The 21,013-nt window shown below is 48.3% G+C and overlaps 1 protein-coding gene across 2 annotated transcripts in view; it reads left to right on the top strand.

Annotated features, from left to right (window-relative positions):
* The first annotated feature begins 746 nt into the window (after positions 1-746).
* Positions 747-21,013, top strand: part of ELOVL6 (ELOVL fatty acid elongase 6) — a 77,625-nt gene continuing 57,358 nt past the window's right edge. Inside the window, exon 1 of one of the 2 annotated variants that reach the window (XM_069782805.1) lies at positions 747-1,032. In XM_069782805.1, the coding sequence (XP_069638906.1) occupies positions 944-1,032 (89 nt within the window). In that variant the 5' untranslated portion in view covers positions 747-943. The remainder of the gene's footprint in view (positions 1,033-21,013) is intronic. The other variant, XM_069782795.1, reaches the window with a different exon arrangement.

Here is a 21,013-nt window from a genome sequence, read left to right on the forward strand (position 1 = left end):
GACGGGAAGGCGAAATTAAGGATACATAAACACGGCGTGCCCTAGCCGCGAGAGATGCTGAGCGGGTGATAATTACACTCGGGGTCTCCGCCCCATGCTTCACCAGCCCCGTCCGTACGATACCATCCGAAAGGGTGGCTGTGCACAGTGGGGAGCCTGGGGCTGCCTCTCAGCAGGACAGCTCCCCCGCATGGGGACGCCCCGCTGCAGCCCCGTCCCCCTGCAGCACGCCGGGCCTGCCCGGGCAGTGGGGGCAGACGGTCCACCCCCGCGGGGGGGCGGCAGTCACGGCAGGTGCGCGTGTTGAATTTACACGCAGAAAGGACGGGGGGAGGCAGAGGTTTTGGGGGGGGCGCACGGGTCGCTTTTCTGGCTAAACCTCAGCTTGCGCTTCTTTATTTCCCGGGGGGCCGGGGAGGGCGCGCAGGGCGCTGCGGCGGCGATTCAGCGCAGGGGTGGGGGCTTCCTATTTTCGTAGTGATTTTTGACGGCCTGGGGGCGGGGGGGGGGGAACGGGAGGGGAGTCCTCCGTGCCAGGCCGGAGCGCAGCGCCGGTGCGGAGCGGCGGAGGGTGTGCGAGGGGCGGCGGGGGGTGTGCGAGGGGCGGCGGGGGGTGTGCGAGGGGCGGTGGCGGCGGCGGGGGGCGGCGGGGGGGCGGGTGTCCCGGGCGGCGGCGGCGGCGGCGGCGGCGGCGGCGGGCGGGCACTAAGACCGCGCCGCCCCCGGGCGCTGCGCGGCGGCCGCAGAAGAGGAGGAGACCGGCGGGCCCGGGAGGAGAGGCGCGGAGGGGAGCGGAGCTATGCTAAACCCGGGGTACCGCTGAGGCGGGGCGGGCCAGGCCAGAGGCGGGGGCTCTCCGGCGGCGGGCGCGCAGGGGCCCGGCTCCCGAGGCGGCGGCAGGCAGCATTTCGGCGCGGGGAGCGGCTCCGCAGCCACCGGGCCAATGAACATGTCAGTGTTGACTTTGCAGGAATACGAATTCGAGAAGCAGTTCAACGAGCATGCGGCCATCCAGTGGATGCAGGAGAACTGGTGAGTGCCGCCCCCGGGCCCCGCCGCCCGCCCGCCCGGATCGGCGGGGAGGCGCTGAGCCCATCCGGGTGCGCGCTGTGGGCGCCCGGCCGGCGCGGCTCGGCTCGGCTCTGCGCCGCCGTGCGCGGGCACACGGGCGCTGCCGCCGGCGTTACCTGCGCGCCCGGGCGGGGGCCGGCCCGCCGCCTCCCCGCCGGGTTACGCAAGGCCGGGGCATCCTACCGGCGGGGCGGTGGGGTGCGGGCCCCGGGCCCCGAGCCCCGAGCCCCGCCGCCGCCCCCTCCCGCCGCGCCCCGGCCCTCCGGCTGGCCCGGCGGCGCGGAGCCGCACACGTGCCCCGGCTCTGCCCGCGGCCTCCCCCGCCCGTCCGCCCGTCCGTCCGTCCGTCCGTCCCTCCCGCTCCCCGCGCGGCGCGCCCCTTCGAACAAGTTGCGCGTGTGCCGGCGCTCCCCGCGGAGCCCCTTCTCCTCCCCGCCCCCTCTCCCCCAGCTCCTCATAAAACTTCATTTGCAGCCATGCGGCTATTAACTTTCCCGGCGTGTGCGTGCGGGGGGCGAGCCGAGCCGCGGCGGGACCCGCCGTGCCGGGGGCGGGGGGGGGGGGCGGGGGGCTGCGCAGAGACCCGGCGGGGCTCCCCGGGCCGCGGCGGGACGGAGCCTGGCGGACACGCACACGGACACACGCACGCACGCAGCCTTGCCCGCCGAAGGGGAGCGCTGCCCCGGGGGCATCCCCGGGCGCGGTCCACGCCGCTCCCCGGGCCGCGGCCGGCAGCGTGGAGGCAGGGGTGGAGGGAGCGCCCCAGCCCCCTCCCGCGGCGTCTCCCGGGCTGCCCTCGGGGCCGGGATCCTCCTCTCCATCGCGTCCGCCCACGCCTTCCTCCCCGTCCTCGTCCTGGCTTCGTCCACCTGCACGGGCCTTGTGTTCACGCCTTGCCCGGGCTCACCCACGCCTCGCTGCTGCACCAGCCCCGGCCACGCTCACCTGGCGCCCAGTCTTGCCCTTCCTGCTGCTCCCGTTGTCTCTGTCCCCGGCTTGCCCCCGACGTTCCCATTGCCTGCGTGCCCTCCCTCGGCGGTGCCCTCTCGGGCTCCCTCATTCCTGTATCTCCTGAGTGAGGACCTTCCCCATGCCACCTTCACGTGACGATAACAGGGCAGGACTGTCTCTGGGTCCAAGCTTTGGTGCCTACATTTGCAAGGCAGAATGGTCCCGGATCCTAGGTGGATCTCAGCCAGGGACTTGCTAGAATCCTCCCGTGACTCGTCTGGGGACTTTTAAGGGCAGTATAATTGAAATGACCATTTAAGTGTGTGTACGTCTTGCTCCGTTCTCCTGCAGGTGAGCTCATTAGCTCTTGTGGGGTGCCTAGTGTCGCTTATGTTTCAGGAGAAAGAAGACCCCATAGGTATTCTTGGGCTGGGAGTGCTGGATGCTTCCCATATTGTCCATGTTCCAGAAGAAAACTGGCATCAGAATAGGACAAACTGGTAAAAGAGGATGGAGGGAGTGATACTTGAGTGTATATAATAGCCAAATAACCCAGGAGAGAGGCAGTTTAGATTAAAGTACGTGACTAGGAACCAGGTCTCCTGCGTCTTCTTGGCTCTCCTGCACTTCATGACATGACCTTGGGAACATTACATAACCTCTCTTAGGCCTCAGTTTCCCCAGCAGGGGAAGACTGGGGGGGGTGAGGGCTAGTAATGCTGAAATGCCCTCATGAGGCACTTTGATGACTTAGGTAATGTTTGTCGAGCACCTCGAAGATGTCAGGTACTATATAAATGCTAAGCAGTGTTATTAAAATCTCCCTGGCAGTCTCATGGGCTGCAGAGGTCGCGAGCTGGGACTCCCGTAACGCCAGGCTCCCACCTCCCAGGTTCAAAGGAAGAGACCGTCAGTTTTATGCTGCTGCTGTACAGCTAAAGAGACACGATGATCTGTGTGCGCATGCTTTTTGGTCTAGTTTTGCCTTCTCTAAGAGAACTGATGAATTAATACCTTTGATTCACATGAAAGTAAAGGAGAGCGATCTGCTTGTGGCCTGGGAACGTTTCTGGAAACAAAACGGAGTTGTGCCCGCTGAGGTCCCTGTCGTGGCAGGCTTTTCCTGAAAACACTGCTGAAGACTCTTCTGAGTTTTGGGTTAAATTGTGCATTTTTATCTTCAGGAGATTCACTCGCCTAATGAAACAGGTCCTGTTCCAGCACTAGAATTTTGAAGGCGAGCGGGGTGAAATACAGCAGCTAAGGGCCATACAAGAAGGCTTTTCTACTTCATATCAGGGTGACACAATAGCTTTGCTTACGCAGATGTCAGTGGCAGTATGTGGCTTCTCGACTTTGTATGCGTAGCCTTAATGTACACGTCATTAATGTAAGAGCCTCCTAAGATGAGGTTGTTAAGTAGTAGTGTGTAGGGATAAACACGGTTGGTTGTCCTTTGGGCAGAATAGTGGACTTGCTTCAGGAAAGACTGTGGCAGGATTTTGTACTGTCATCGCTGCTTAAATTGGGATGCAATACCATTACAATGCCTGACATGGAGGTAAACAAATTCTATAGGTGTGGCATTTGTTATTTTACTTCATCTCAGAAATATTTCTTGATATCTTACAAGGCCAAAACAAAAAGGCTGTAGTGTGTTAGGGGGGGATGAAGTGGCTCTAGGGAGTTGACCCTATCTTTTGGATTTTGAGAAGCGTCTTTGGAATCTGACTAGGTCCCATATGAAGACGTAGCCCAGTTTGAGGAAGGACATGAAGCCCTTTACATACCCTCTGGGTTCTGAGCTGGTTAAAGCACTGACAAGCCCTTTTAATTATAACTGCGTAAACGTAAAGCTGGAAAAGCTTGAACGCAAAGCCTAAGGGTAGCGGCATACCCCTAGGTACCGGTATGGTTGGTCTGGATGGATCACAGTGCAAGGAATGAAGTGGCTAGTTCTGTTCAGCCAAGGCTCGCTCCTCCTTTGCCTCTGTCCTCTGAGCCTGCTCCAAGCTCCATCGCTCCCTAGGTCAAGTGCGTGTCCTCTGCACTCACCAGTCACTGGCACCCTGGCTTTTCTTCAGCACATCCCCATCCTAGGGTTTGTTTCCTCACTGTCATCTGCCCCTGGAAATAATCCCTCTGAGGCTGGCATGAATGGAGGCTGGCTGATGGTGAATTGGTCTAATGGCAGTGAAGGAGGTCCTCCTTGCTTCATGCCAGGTGTTCCCGCTTCACTTTAGGGAGGCCCCCATCCTGCAGTGTGCATCGCGCCAGGACCTCTTTAGAGCCTGGGCCTAGATTAGCAATGCTGTAAAGAGGCTACTGTTTTGACGCAGGAAAAATGAATAGTCTGTTCCCTGATACTTATAAGCTGATGGGTTTTGTGCCTCCCTGAATGCTTGGCTTTATGTGTATGCACACCCTTATGGTATAGCCCCCAGACCGCCTGGTTCTCCTGCGGGGAGGCACGAATGGCAGAGTGAGGTTGCAGGCTGCAAAGGCAGACCTGCAGCCTGCTGGTCTCAGGGCGAGAGCCGCCAATTAGTTGTCTTCCCTAAACAAGCAACGACAGGTTTTCAGGAGCTTAAAGAACTAACAGGTCCATTTACTCTCATGAAACTTCTTATGCTTTATGTCGTGGGAAAGCTGTTGATGTACATTTACGTATAGTACCATCAGGTAGCTTTTAATGTAAGATACAGTATTGCTTTAAGATAAGATACATTATCTTACCGAGCTTGCACCATGGGAGGTTTGAGTTCAGTACGATCAGGATTAAGTCAAGTGTTTATTAAAATAATTCCTTAAAATGATTTCTGAAATCAAACTCTCCCAGCACCTCCTCCCAAACTTCTTCAAAGAGGGAAGAGGGATGAAGTAAATAATCTGCAGAGGATTTTTTTTTTTTACCTTAAACTGCTGCATGAGAATTAATGCAGCTCTAGTCCTTTATTTCCTGTAAATAAATACCTTACTATTTTTGCAGAAAATTTGCAGTTCAGTCAGACATACAGCAAAAAGGGTTGCAGCGCTGAGATGCCGATTCCCAGCTGCAGCCAGTGAGGTAGCAAAAACCAGCCGGTGCTTCGGAAAGCAAAAGTGACAGAAATGCATGGACGGAGCGGTGACTGCCGGGGTCCTTCCCCATCGTGCTGCAGAGCGCCAGGTTCGGGCATCAGCACGAAGTGACAGTTGTTCCTGTTATAATTGTCTGGCCAATAATAATTATCTTCAGATGTCTGCTGACGAGGGGCTCGCCAATGGGGAGGCAGGAGGCCTGTGCTGACTGCGCCGAGATTATCTGGGCGAGATGACGTCACGCGAGGGCTTGCCTAAAATCACAGAAACTTTTCCTCTGCTGCTCCGCTGGCTGCTGCAGAGCTCCGGCCATCCCTGCCCCTGGTGCTGCTACCCTCCTGCCGGATGCTGCAGAGCTCGGGCAGGCTCCCCTCGCTCCTCTCTTTTGCCTCTCCTGGCTTTCTTCCTGAAAAGCCAAGGTTTAAGCCTTGGCAGCTGGCAGCGTGCTCACAGGTAGAAGCGGGAGCCGAGTCGGAGCGAAGGGGGACAAGCAGGATGAAAGTGGGGCTGGTTATTTCCCAAAGATGCTGTGGGACTCTGCTGCAGAAACTGGCCGTTTCCGTTAATGAGCTTTCAGTGAAGAGAGAAGCACTGCGTAAGGGCAGCTGGGCATTTTTTGGTTTTAAAGGGCTGTGGCAACTCAAACTTGACTCTGAAATTAACTTTGTGAACCTTAGATGAGTATACATGTTTGTGTATTTGAAAAAAACATCCTGGTGCAGGAAGTTATTTTTAACCTTTTGTTACCGAAACTTTTATGTGGCGAGAGCAGAAAGTGCAGCCAATGCTGAGAGAAATTTATCCTTGGTGTGATTCTCTTTCGAGTCAAAACTGGGGATAGATGTGGAAGAGCAGAGGGTCAGCTAATTCGGATTTGAAAATGCACTTGCCTTTTAACAATTCACGCAAGCACCATCGTCCTAGACACGTTTGTTTCCTAAGTGCAGAACAAGCTTCTCTCATCCACTTAAGCTACTCTTACCTCATGCAGGAATCAAGAGTGAGAGGCTCTGTGCGTATCTCTCCAGGCATACGTGTGTGGCAGCCAAAAACTGATGTAAACTACTTTTTTTTTTTTTTTTCTCCTCCCCTGAGCTCTTGCTAAATGCCAGCGAAGGATGTGGAAGGGACGCTGCAGTCACCCTGTCCTTTTCTCTGTGCTGTGGCAAGGACTCAAAGGGAAGATGTATGAGTTGCTCTTTACCACAGAGAGACTATTTTACTTGAGCAAAATTCAGGCAGCCCAACAATTTAGCCTACCTCCACATTTCATCCCCCAGAGGGGCTTTTTGCTGCTCTCTTGTGCAAACTGGCCGTAAAGCTGACAGGGCCACCAGTGCATGGCAGCTTTGGTGCTGCAGAGATTAGAGGGTACCTGCTCCTTTGCCTTTCCTCCATCCCACAGGCCTTTCTGAGCAAAAGACCCATGTATTGGAGTATCACAGAGCTTTGGCTCCTTGAAAATACAAGGATGGAGTCTATGGGGAATAACAGTACAGGTCCTTTCAGAGTTCAGGTATTTTCTGTCTGTGTGTGTGCTTGGGGAAAAAAAAAAAAAAGAAAAAAAAGGTGGTGGCACAAAAATGTCATTCTGAAGATAAATACAATGGTGTCTTCTGGATTCAGCCTACCACTGAAACATAGGCATTGGCCTTTTGCTTACTCTATCCCTAGAGTATGAACACATCTCTCCTCATGTTGCTTCATTAATTTTTAAGCCTCTGAGAGTGAAGACATCTCTTCTACTTTGTGAAACACCATGTGCTTGTGGGAATAATAAACTTCTAAGAATAGAGGAAGAAGTAATTTAGGAGCTTGCCACCATTTTCAAAAGTGAATATGCACATTCAGGAGCATTTTGGTTTGGGATAAGAGGTAGGACACTGAATTATTTTGGTACTTTTGAAAAAGTAGCTCATATCCTCAACTAGGCATACATTGTGAAAGCAGAGAGGTGTTGGTGCAAGCACAGGCTGAGTAGCAAATGGTGGCATGAACCTGTGGAGTCAGTGTGCTTTTTGTGGATGGGTGCAATGGGAAGAATCTGATTTCACCTGGGACTGGGGTGCAGAGTGCCCAGCTATCTTGTTCCTCCTCTAAATCCCCTAGCCCTGTTGAATCACAGGGAGTTTGTCCCTTGGAAGATGGTATTTTCACCTCTGTGACTATTTCTGCTAGCTTGTAGATACAGGCACCCATGCAGAGACAGACAGACAGACTCCTTCACTGGATAAATCCACGCGAAGTCGATGGGAGGAGGCACCCTGCGCACTGGTCCAACTTTCCAGTTTGCCAAGCCGCAGCTTCACAAGGATACGGTGTTAGGGCTGTTGGGGCAGAGCAAGGCGGATATCCTTTCTGTTACATGGTAACGTCTCTACTTGATCAGTCCTGGCAGAATTGCAACCTGAAATCCACTTCCACAGGCTCTTCTGCACCCCGGGCGAAGGCTGTCTGAGCGCAAAGCGCATCTTTGGCCAAGGTCATTGCCCCACCTGGATAGGACAGCAGTTTGTATGACGACACCTGAGTTGCTGTTGGCTGTTTTGCTGTCAGGTTGCACATGCTTCTGGGCTCTTCCTAGGCATCACAGTGGCATTCCTTTCCTGATTGCCAAATTTTAATCCTACCTTGATGATGAGCCACTGTTATTTAGGTTGGTGCATTTTTTCCTCCTGTTAGTTTGTCTGAGGCGGACACTACGTGAGCTTGTCCCTTGCAACCTAGAAATCTTTATAAAACGTCTTCTTTAAAAGCAGTGAATAAAATTTACATGGGGACAGCTTCCTCATTCTCCTCCTCCCTCAAAGAGGCGCAGTCTGGTTGTGCATAATCTGGTAAGAGAAGCACTGTAGACGGGCTACAATAATTTGTTAGATTCTGGTCTTTTAACGAAGTTTGTGCTGGTAGGTGTTGCCTTTTAATGGGGCTCAGGGTAAGCAGGAGATCGCTGTGTGTAACTCATTGCATGATTAGGGGTCTCGATTACTCCGTTTTCTGCAATGCCCGACATAACTGGCCTTTTCCCTGACCTCCCTGCTGAAAACACAGTGAGCATTCATGTCCAGTACATCTACTGCTTCTTAAAAAGTCAAATGTGGTTACGTTCCAATTGGTCCCAGCAAAGAAAAGTCTTGCTGAGTATTTAACTCTCAAATTTATGTGCTGCATTTGCCGTCGGTCTCTTCTCCACAGCTATCTGTAGTGGTACTGGGTATAAAAGGATGTTTTGTACTTTTTTCTTCCTTTATGTCATTGCGCAGTCTCTGCCCCTTGCTCAAGAGTCTATCCCAAGCCCTTTTCAGCTGACTTTGATCTGCTGACTCTTACCGATAAATACAGAGATAAAAAGGGGGAAAAATTTGTAAGGGAAAGGCTGTAGTATTTCTGTCTTCGTGACTGTGTTAGCTGGTACCCCTGGTGCGTTGGGGGTCTAGGGAGGGGGGACAGACTGATGGGGAGTGCAGAGACCCTTCTCTGCAAAGGTGGTGTCAGTACAGAGCTGGAGACGTTGGAGGGTTTCTGGGATTTCTTTTTTGCTTCAAGGGTAAACTTTTATTAGTGTTTATGTAGCTTTCCACAGCTTTGAGAATTTTTGTAGTACAGGGTCCACTGGGGCTGCACAAGGCAAGATGACGTAAAACACTTTTTGGAAGGCTTAATCAAGAGAGAGTTTAGGTGCTTTTTCTTTTAATGGAAATGGCCAGAGGTTAAAACATATTATTTTAAAATGTAAATTAGCATCAGCTAAAATGTAAAATAAACTTTTAACTGACTCAGACTATATCAACACGTGAGCTGTTTGTGTAACCATTTTACCTGCGTACTGCTACCCAATACTTTTTTTCTTGTCAACTGATTTGTCAGCCCACTTGAGCCTTGTCCTGGGCTGGATCAGAAGGGGTTTGTGTTTACTCTGTGTCTACACAGCACCTAGCACAGCGGTGCCCTATCCCTGACCAAAGCGTCCCAGGCTGCTGCTACTACAAGCCATGCTGTTCCTGTTCATGTCACCGCATCCCATCCCCTGGGGCTGGGTTTGCTGGGGGAGGCTGGTGCAGCCTGGTGGGGTGCTCTGCGGGGACACCCAGGTTAGCGTTATGCAAGCTGGCATCAGAACAGGAAACAGTGGGGCTGGGATTGCACCCAGGCTAATTCAAGGAGAAAATTGTATCGCTTCACGTGCAGGGTTTGCCAGTGTGGTTATTATTGCTTTCAGATCCAAAGTAGCAACGGTACCCGATATTGCCTTTCATTGTGTGCCTTGTACTGTGTGCTCCATTGCAAACCTTTAACTTGTTGACTTTTGTGAGGACATCTCACCCTTTGATTGCTGCAAGTCTTACGGACTAGGAGCAAGTTGGAGGGACTCCAAAACCAACGTGACCTCGGTTTGGCTAGAGAAGGGACCCAGATCCTGCAGAGCAGACATGCCATGAAGTGATGACACGGCGGGCAGATCTTGCATCTGCTCAGCAGTCTTTGACCTCCTGTAGGAAGACCCGGTATTTGGAGTGGCGAGGAAGAGGGGGTGATGCAAGTCAACAGTTTACCTCATGCCCGGGGACTTGGGGCTTTGCAGAGTACATGTAGTGGTTTGTGCACTACATGGCATCAGGGGAATGATGATCGATACATCTCTGAGGACGTGGGGAGCCTGACTTCAAACTGAATGCAGCCATGGCCACCTTGTACAAGTCAGGCATCAGTCAGTCAGGCACAGTTCTTTGGAAAGTGCTGAAATCCCACGATTTCAATGGAAATCAGGGACCTTTGTCGTCTCTGAAAATTGCTCTTTGTGCCTTAGTTCCTCAGCTGTAAAATGGGGAACAATTCCTTTCCGGGGATATTCAAAGCTGTTTTTTTGCTATGTCACACAGGTGATCCTGAGGTGGTAAGACCTATGTGAATAACTACATTAAAACAGTACAGAAAACGTAATGGTGTTACAGTATTACTATGCAGCTTTACACTTGTACTAGCACTGAAGAATACTTTATTCTTGCCAAGGATGTGGGGCAAAGTTTGTTTCCTTGATTGTGGTAACCAAGGAGTAAGAAGAGCTGCTATAGTATTGGGGAGGCAAGGCAGGTTATTGTTGGTATTATGGGATTAAACTGCAAAAGTCCAGACCATTCTTAATTGCAAATTTATGGAAGGACCTGTCCTTCAAATAGTCCAATAAAACTTCAGACTATTCAACATCTTCTAATGATAACTTTTAAATAGAAAATTTTGAATTTGTTGGTAATTGGTTTCAGCATATGAAGTCTGCAAACTGAGTGAAAAATGAATTGGACATCATCCATGATTATGAGCTCCTCAAATTGAATGTGTTGGGTTTGATATCTAATGGCCTCAGTTACCCCTGGACATAAAACTTAAGGTTGGTCAAGAGCATTATTAAGGACAAATATCTGCCCTATATGTCTTGAGCCATCCGTAGTCTAAATGCACCTGGAAAGAGCAATCCCAGGGACTGTCAATTAACATTTTAAGGGGAAGAAACAATGGGCCAAGTTCATCTCAGTAAAAACACCAGAATGATGATATTGAGGAGTCTGATCTTGTGGCTAATAAAATTGTCTGGTTTTCTTTTTCTTTTTTTTTTTTTTCATCTTTTATTTTTTATTTAGAACCATTAAGAGGTACTTAAGATGATAGTAAAATCCCCTAAGTATAAACAAAAGCAGGATGCCAAAGTTGTTGCACTGTCCCATTCAGATAGTGGGTTTATTAAACAAATCTTTACAAAGTCCAGCTTTTTTCTTATGTAATTTTCCTTTTAGCTTTAATTGGGAATTTTCTCTCTAGGTCTCCTCTTGTGCATCTGCTGAATGCAGGTCCTCCGTAAACATTAATGGGAATTTTATGGTTTCCAACATACAAAATCTGTAGGCAGCTGAAAATCGTAGAATCGTTTAGGTTGGAAAAGACCTTTAAGATCATCGAGTCCAACCGTCAACCTAACACCACCATGGCCACTAAACCATGTCCTGAAGTGCCTTGCCTACATGTTTTTTGAATACCTCAGGGATGGTGACACCACCACTTCCCTGGGCAGCCTGTTCCAAATCCTGAGGTTTCTTCCTTTTTCTCCTGGGAGGGGCTGGCTGTCCAACTCCTTTTCCACAACTTTGCAGATCACAACCAAGGAGGATGTTGGTTATTAGCCGGAAATTCTGTGGAGACCTTACATTTCAGTTCCTTCTTGTTTCTTCATCCTTCTTGGCTTGAGATCCAAGCAGAAAACTCCAGGCTATTTTGTACACCGTGATGATGTCTGGATCCTCTGGTCTTCATTAGCTACCTTCACTTTCACGAAAACCTGTGCTCCTTTGACATGGTAGCTCTGGGGCTGACCGCTGCCTGGGCCCATGTTAGACTTCAAGGTCTCAACATCAGGGGTGCTTGCTGGGTTCCCCCTTCTGGGTGTGGACAGGGACCCGGCCTTTGGGCATGGGCATCTCCATGCTCATGGGTGACTGACCCAAACCCAGCAAAATCCGCTGGTGATTTCACTGTGTTTCCTAGGTAAAAGCTGAAGCTGTGAGGATGTGCTAAGTGGAACTGCTGATGAGAGTGCACGGCATTGATTGCAGACCCCTGATGAAACAGGTTGTTTAACAGGTAGAAGTATTTTGAGATGCATGATATTGTCTTTATATTATTTTGTGAGGGTATTGCCCAGTTACATTTTTTCATAAGATATTGCTGTTGGCCACTGTCTGAAACAAGATACTGACCTAGTTCAACCTTTGATCTGACCTGATCACTCCTGTGTGCTTAAATACCCTTTTTTGATCACATGTGTGATAAAGAAAATACTATTTTTGGTACCAGTCATGCCAGAACTGTCTGGGAGTGACATTCCCACTTGCAATGGCTCTGTGTATACAGACTGACAGTTTATTTTGTGAAATCATTATTTGTTGTATGAGAACTCTATAAATACTGTGGAGTTAAATCCATTATTTTTAAATCTTACTTGGATTGGCAGTTCATGCTGAAAATGCCCAGCAATCCTACATACCGCAACATTTCTGGGGGTCTGATGTTGGCAAGATTCTCCCTGCGCAAGGCACTGCCCATGGATGCTGTGAAAAACTCTGTCTTGTCCCTAACAGCTTGTAGGTTTAGTTTAAGACTAGTAGTACCCCAGGCAGACAAAACTCATTCTTATTTTTGAAAAGGTTTAGATAAATTATTGCTTGGACTGTGAGAGCCAGATCTGTGCAGCTACAATTGCCACCGTCTCTGTGACCCAGTGGGGAGTTTTGCATCTGTCCCAGTGGAGGGAGGATGGCTCCAGACAGCCAAACACCAGGAGTAAAAATAATGTTATAGCACTGAAAGGAATCCTCAGTTAATGCGTCCTTGGTCACCGACTTCTAATATCGCATCTGAAATGTATTTTTTTCATTTTTAACAATTTCCCATAAGCCTTCCAGCGTTTTCCAAGAGCTCCCCTCCTACATCAGTGCTTACATCATGGACAAATTTCAAAATTTAGTTTGAAAGCTAGGATCAACACCAGGTGTTCCGATTGCAACACTTAGAGCCAGACTGTCACAAGGCTGTTGTACCCAGGATGCTTGTGTTTGTTAGGAAATGAAAGAAAATGTTTTACTGAAGGAAACATTTTGAAAACCTGGCCCTAGATGTTCATGAGAGGTGGTCCTTGTGTAATGGTACCCCTGTATAAAGGTGGACATGCCTTTCCCAGATTCCTCCACATATGTCTTTTGATCCTGCTCGGGAGGTTTACATGTCCGGGATCCTGGTATTTGGTGATTACAGACGGTTTATATTACTGTTCACTTATGCAGTCCTTTGAGCACTCAGCAGGCACTGGTGATGGGATTTGTCTGACCACACATAGTCGCCTGCTACATAAGGTGTCTGAGTCATCTCATCCTGAAATAGGGAGCTGAGAGAGATAAGTTGCATCCTAAAACTACTTCCTTCTCTGCACCGAATATAGAGAAACTCCAGGGAGCTAATTGGACCATAGTTATTTCCATCCATGCTCCTTCTTTTCTCCCCCACCATGCATTTTCTTCTTTTTCAGGATATTTACTTGATTTTTCCTTTTTATCACCCTTTCCCCCTCCCTCTTTCATTTTCTGTATATCTTTTTCCCATTTAGGAACAGTCAAGCCAGCAGCGTGGGTGGCTGGGGAAGCCCTGTATGCCTGCATAAAACAGGCAGTGCAGTGGGAAACAGCTGGCGTATGTTTTGGTGCTGGGCTGATGGAGCTGGGCAGTGCAGGCCTGGCCCTGAGCTGTCTTCAGATGAACAGAAAAAGTCCTGCATTGGGGTAGTCCCGCTGCCACCTTCCGATGAAGTCTCTTGGTGCTTGATTTCTGGAATAGGGCAATAACAAGAAGAGCGCTTGCTTGTAGCTTTCCTCAGCCCCCATCATATCCTGCTATAAAAGAGGCCTCTCTTTTAAAAGCCGCTTTAGTCATTAGCCAGAAAAATCCTATGTGAAGTCTACAGTAAAATTTCTGTTGGTTTCAGTGTAAGAAAGAGACTTAGTTCCTAAACTTGTATGTGTTGGCTAAATGTAATGTAGCATCTGGTATGTAAAATGATGATGACAATTCACATATTTTGAAATGGCTATTACTGAAAATGGAATAATTGGAAAAGATGCTAGAAGAATATTAAGAGAAAAGAGATTGTGTCTACATTTAGGAAAAAATACACACCAGGCTGATAATACGGGCAGTCCAGAGATTAGAGACAAACAGTAATTATAAGAGTTACCACAGCTTTTTAATGTGTAGTGAACAAGCAGAGCTCCTCCCCATGCTTTCTGTAGCAGCATGCCCTTGATCAAGAAGAAAAATGGACTGGGATAACAAAAAGGGATCTGTTAGCATCTACCATGTATCGGCGCTAAAGCTGTGAATGCAGATTTTGACCTTGGGCTTTCCAAATGCTCTTCTTGCCTTAGCAGTCCCCATGACTTCAGCTGTTGTGTCACAGAGCATCTTCCCTAACGAAATGCTGGTGGCTTCAGGGTAGGCATGTAAGATACTGAGGGTGGTCCTTTGGTTTATCTCAGTGAACTCTTGCGAGTACGGTGAGCAGTTTTGTATTGCATCAATTAAAATGGCATATACAACTGAGGGAGGCTTTTGACAGACCACAGGTATCTTGCTTAAACTTTTCCTTTATGATTGTGTTCCACCATTTCAGCTTCAGAGGCTGCATCCTGATGACCTTAGTTATGATCCATATTTATTGCTGGCAGAGAGTTAGGCCCCTTTCCATTCAACTAGATCGTGTTTTATCTGTTTACAAGGGACATGAATTTGGCTTCAGACATCTTTAACCCATTTGCCTTGTTTAAATTTTCAAGAATGAGTCTTGATTTGGTGGAATTTCAAGTAGCTCTTGTGTTGTTATGATAGCTGTATACTTGAAAGAGGGACACCTGTGTTCACTGTATTACCATGGAGAGTTATGGTATTTTAGTATCTTTTTGCTCTTTGCTAAGGTCTAGACTGAATCCCACAGTCACATTCTTGGTGAATTAGATACTTTAATGACAGAAAGCTCTATAATGTAACATTTCTAACAACAGGAGGAATGCCTTGAAAGTGGTAGATCTGCACAGCTAGCAGGGCTGCTCTGAGAGCTGCCAGAAGCTGTTGCAACTGGGAGTCTTGCCAGATTAGAATGACCAATTCCACTGACTTTCAGCTGAGGTCTATCTCCTTAGCTCCCAAGTCCTGTATGACATTAAAAGAAAGCAAGACACTGGTTCCCAGCACTTTTGAGAGCCTCCCATTCCACGTACAGTAAGGCAAAGCACATCAGACAAACTTGGTACCATCATGCGTTTTCCCTGGCTGCTGGATGAAATTCTGCCGCTTGAATGTCAGCCAGCCTGTGAGGCAATAGGGACAGCCTCCCTGTCACCCAGTTTGCACAAGGGGGTGATGTCAAGGTGGGTTGCCTTGGGTTTGCTGGCGCTGGAGTAGCTTCCCAGGGCTGAACTTTTGCCCTATGCCATGTAGATGCAACCACTGCTACTGTTACATGAACTGGCTGCTTGTGCCAGGGCTGCCTATCGCGACTTCTGGGGACGTGACCTCCTGCGGTGGAGCAGAAGGGACTGACGGGGGCAGTAAATTGTCAAACTGCTCCAGCTGCCTTGCTCGGAGGCTGCCTGCGTGGCCTTCCTGAAAGCAGTCCTGGAGACAGCACGGTGCGGAGATGATGCGTCCTTTGGTATGTGGTACCCATAAGAGCATGTATGCTGAGATGCTAGTGGCTTGTGCCCAAAATGTTGCACCCATGCAGTCTGAGTGGTTTCCTTCTAGCTGCGTGAGTGGGGACAAATACTCTTAAGTTGTGAATTAGACAAACACCCCTCTCTAACTGGATCTCACAGTCTGCTATGATAACACCCTGCGGTCTGGTCCCTAGACTATCCTTCTCAACCTGCGTCATTCAAAGAGTGGGTAAGGCACCTGTCTGGAGAACTACAGAATTTCAAGGACCTTCACTACTAAAATTGGGGTCTGGGATTCATCCAAGTCGGTGGGAGACATGCCTGTGACTTGAATGGGAAGACGATATAAATTTTGTGCATCAGTACATGAGGTGGCTCTGGCATTAGCCATAACTTTAATTCAGAGAGAGATACCGAGTGCTACTGAAGTCGGAATAAGCCTCCATCCTGCAGGCTTCCTGCAGGAATACCGATGAAGAGGATGTAAACACAGGATGTGGCTATGGAGTCAATGGTAATATGTAGGGGATCACACGAAAGCATGAAGATTAAACTGAAAAGGGCTTGTTTCCCAGAGATTGGCTTACGTGCAGTCCTCCCTGTGCAAGGGCTCCTCTTCCAGAATAAAACTACCTGTCTCCAGTGTTGAACTAGTTAATGCAAGCAGAGGCTTCTGCCATGCTCTGGGTAGTGGCCGTACACTGGAGAACGCCTTACAGAACAGAAGGGGGAAAGAAATGTCAATTTGAGTCAGGGTGTGTTGACTCATAGGAGACATTTTGAAGGTTACGGATATATGTGAAGCAGGTATTAAATAGCTCTTGCTTTATAAATATCATTTACAACAGCAACTATCCTCTTCAGGGCACCAGAGTGTACAAGAATATGAGTTAATTAGAGTCTGCATTTTCAAAGTGGCAGAAAACCAGGATTTAGATCAGAAAAACTGCAAACAAGTTTGCTGGTGAGTTGCTAGCCGGTGACTTTTGTAAAACTTCCGGGCCTCATACGTTGCTTTTTCTTCCCACTCACTGCTTTCTGCAGCTGTGTCCATTGAACTCGCTGTAGTTGTTTGTGATCTGTGTGACCTGAGAGAGGAGAGGTTCAGACCTGCCGTCCGATGGATGGCTGTTTGCAGAGGGACAGGTCCACCCGCTGATGGGGGCATGTTGCGGTGGTCCTCCGAGGCACTAAGTCACTTGTTTTGCAGAGAAATGCAGGCTGGCAGGAGGATGAGCCAGACTACAGGGTAATTTGTAAACAGGCTCAGTGGAGCGTTTCATGGCCTGCAAAGTGACCGGGCTAATCCTGGAAACCTGCAGCCTTTATCATTACACCTGACACAGCAGCACAGCCAGCCTCCTCTGCTTTAGCAGATTTCCACGCTCACGTCTCCATCTTTCTAAACATGGCACAGATTTTTTTCCTTTCCCAGACTTGAGGGGGGGCGATGGAAGAAATCTGCATTAAAGCCTTCCCCAAAACAGTATGAGAATGCAGAGGCCCCTTTGCAAAAGGGAGGGGGCCCTCACACTAGTGAGGTGTGCTGTCCAGGTTATCGGAGATGTCACTTTGTCTGTAGCGTAAACAACCTCACGGTGCATTCAGAAATGCTCGCCTGACTAACATATTGCTTGCATTTGCTGACTCACTCTTGCACTGCCTTTTTCTTTCTTGTTCCCTGGATGTGTTGATTTTTATCTCTGTTACTAGGGCTGTGCCCCAGACACTGTATAATCAGTGTGTTTGTGTTTGGCTCCCATGGCGGTGGGAGGTATCTACATTTGGATATAAATGTTAATATAATTCACCCGCAAGTGAATAATAGCAACAAAATACAGGGGCCTGAATCTCCCCGCTCTGTGTGGGAGGGAGGGCTGTGAAACGCTCTCAGGGCAGGGCCACCCCAGCATCACTGCCTGGGACTTCGCATCCCCAGCTGCATGCGGTCTTACTGTCTCTTCAGGTCCTGCTCCCCAGTGCTGTTTTGACCGATTAATTTAAATTCTGCCTCGCGCTTTCACCTGTAGAAGACACCAACACAGGCAGCCTGTGTCTGAAAGCACTTTCAGGGTGGGAGCCGTACAGGGGCATGGCTGAGAACTGCGACGGAGCTGCGGGGTCCCCACTGTCCTGCTTTTCCAGGAGGCTTGTGGGTGATCGAAGGCCCTGCTGACCACCTGCCCTGGTCATAGGGTGCTCCTGGAAGGGCTTCATCCAGCTCCTCTTCTCCGGGTGAGCTGCAGCAGCCCTGCACCCTCGCAGCCCTGCTTGCTTTCCCACTTTGATCTTTCACCTGGAGCCATTAAGCGTCTGTGTCTCTTGCCACTTCAAAGGATGTCTGTTCTTGATGTGCAGTGCTCGTGTACTTCTGGAGGTACGGCTCATTCCCTGCATGTCTTCTCAAATACCAGCGGTCTTAAGCGATGCTCCTAAAATGTTTGAGGATCCAGGTTAGGATGCAAGGACAATTATGTCTTCAGGTTCTTTCCCTTTAAAGCCCTGGCTCTTAGATTTTGTGTATGGGTATCCCAGATGGTTGTGACTATCTTGTCTTCTCAATCTCTTCTGAACAGGCCACCATTTATTTTTCTTGTCCAGCATGCTTAGGGCTCGTTTGAAGCCCATCTCCTTAAGTTGCCGTCACATAACGGTCTTTTCTCTCTTTTTAATCACATGATGTCCACTGTTTTCCCAGCAGTCCTCATGCAAGGAATGACATTGCATGGCCAATTACCAGGGAACTAATTAGTGGACAACTTTTTCCCTCGTGATTCAAAGAGCCTTATGTATGCATTCCCAGGAGGTCGTACCACACAGCATCACCTTGCAGCAGCATTGCTGTGAGTGAAGAGTGCTTTTTCCTTCTGTGCCTTTTCCCGCTCATCTATTTTGTGTCAGACTGGGAGCAGACAGATAGTGCTCCCCAACGTCACCAAGCAGAATCCAGCACCGATGGTGCCTTCAGAACCCTCCCTGCCTTGAAACCATGGCCCCTGTGCGGTGGTTCTGCACGGCAGCAGCTGAACAGAGGCACCCTTCTGACTGCTTGGGCATGGTAAAGCTCTGCTTTAAGGAAATTCAACCTAGAAAGGGCTGCCTTTTTGGTTCTTTTTAGGCACAATTGCTTTTCTCAAGCTAAACAGTATTTATGGCGTTTCTTGTTGCAGGTTTCAGTATTCCAGGTTCAGCAAAATCAGTGGTATTTAGCATTTGCAAACAGAAATTCTAGGTTTGAAAATCTTGGCATTTTTGATTGTGACTTTTGTAAGTGCTGGAGGGCATTAAACATGCAGCTTCTCTGGTGTCTTCTCCTGTTAGCTGTTCCTTCATAGTGGAAATGACTGTCAGCTTCTTGAACCAAGCTCTGAAAGCTCTCCAAACATTTCAGTGGCAATGCTAAGGATTTGTGACCAACTTTACTCACTTTTGGATTTACATTTTTGTCATTGATTCTGAAAACATATTGGGCCAAATATATATATATGCAAACAATATCAGGAGGGTGTGTGCTGGTACTCTCCCCACTTATTTTCACTGATTCTCAAAAGCAGTGCCAAGCACCTTGGACCCATGCAGTGAGGACTAAATGATGAGCAGAGCTGTTGTTTTACATTAAATTAGTCCATCTTCTCTACCCCAGCTTCCTCTGAATTTGTGTTGTATTTACTGGCAAAGAGCATCTGGCATCACCTATTTGTAAATCATAAATTTAGATTTATTTTACCCAAGTAAACAGAAACCAGTCCCAGAACAGACAATAATACAAGAGCTTTAAAAAAGATGCCTTATCTTTATCAGTAAGTGGTAGTGCATACTCTGTTGAGATCTGCTCTACTAAAATATTTCTTCATTTCTATCGCCTATGGTGAGCAATAAGCTTTCTCTTGAGCATGGCACTCTGTCACAGGACGGGGTGAGCCGTGGTACTGGAGCAGATTAACTCCAGACTGCAACACCTGCTCTTGGTAACATTTTTATGTCCCCTTGTGCAGCTGCATGATGAATTTCTGGGATGAATAGCTGCTTCAGTGCAGAGTTTAAAATGGAAACCAGGACTCTGCCACCCAACTTTCAAATCCCCTCTTTTAGAGAGTCGAGGAGGAGGCTTCACTGCTTTGCCAGAGTACCCTTGCAGGCTGGAAACCCTAAGCCTTCTCCCACCCTTGTTGGCCCCCAAACTGCTGGCCCTATAGCTTCATGCCATATCCCCTCCTCAGCCCAAAGCTGGCCACTTAGCTGTTTGTTTAAGATAAGGGAAGAGATTTGTACCTCTGTAAGATGCTTTGGGCTGTGGGCAGAGTTAAGGAAATATCCATATATTAGTTATATGGATTGTTAGGCCAGATTTTCCAGCTGTTTATTTTATAAGCATGTTGAGACATCTTAATGCAGTTAGAGGTTATTAAGTCTAAGTTGTTAAGTTAATTTTAATGACTTTAATAGACCTTTAGCATTCATCTTTAATCCAGTACTACTTATTGGCCTACATGGTATGTTGATACTTTTTAAAGCTTCAGACTTGGCAGCTTTCTGAAAGAGCACTTGTATTTCCCAGATACTTGGATGAATTTCTTTCTGCTGTTAACCAGCATAGACTTCAGCTCTGCATTTGGACTAAAATTTAAAACCATTGCAGAAGGGAGCCTGATGCTGTAGTTAGCAGCATCACCGGCTGACTTTGAAGAGGGTGCCTGTGTCTGCCAGGCAGAGGCATTGGATGGAAGGCTGATGGAGAGAGAGAGAAACAGATTTGGTTTAGCTCAAATGAGGCATAAAACATTGTAACAGCCAAGAGGTCTTCTGAGAAGCTGCCCAACAGACCATATGACCTTGTTCACTGAAATGAAGCGTAGCTCAGGATGCTTCCAGCCCTCTTCAGATTCCCCGGGAGAAACATCCTGCTGGTTACAGCACAAACAGAATAAGTATCAGCCACCACTTTTTTCTGTGTTGTTTGAACATCTTTTCTTTTGGCATAAGAGTGCTTCTCCAGCAATTTAAGTTTCAAAGTTTCTGGACTACATTAACGTTTAATCTGTCCTCTATTAGCTGGCAATTTCTGTCCTGATTTGCAGTGATTAAAAATTAATCTGGCTAGGATTTGGTGGTACTCCAGGATTCAGGCATTTTGATCTTGTAAGTCAGGTTTTAAACTAAATGCACATTACGTGTACGTCTGCTTTATTTAAAAAATAGAATCGGTTTTTCATTTTTAAAGTAAAGATTATTCATGATTTCCTGGTTTATTCAGAATTGCAGGTGTATCACTGCAGCTGAACAATCAGAGACCATCTTCCAGTTGACTGTTCATCTCTTTGGAGGGATATGTTTTGTGGTTGGTATCAGAAACATGTACAAAAGCAGCTTTTAAGTCTCTAGGTGTGAATGCTATGTTTTTGCTACTGTGTTTCAGGAAGCAAACCCAACCCTGCCATGCTTTGCTGAGGCAAAGCTTCCACTAATGCCATAGGACAAGTTTTCTTCTTTACCATGAGCAGCTGTAAAAGAATGCTAACTTAAAAAGAGAAGAGATTCAAAGCCATATAAAGACTTGATTCTCTTACAGAGATAATCCTTATGCGATTTTCCTAAATATTTTGTCAAGTTTTTCCGTCTCTTGTTCTCTTAAGTGTACGTTGGCACTAAATGCCTGCTGA

This window comes from Haliaeetus albicilla, chromosome 1 (genome assembly GCF_947461875.1).
Source record: "Haliaeetus albicilla chromosome 1, bHalAlb1.1, whole genome shotgun sequence".
Lineage (NCBI taxonomy): Eukaryota > Metazoa > Chordata > Aves > Accipitriformes > Accipitridae > Haliaeetus > Haliaeetus albicilla.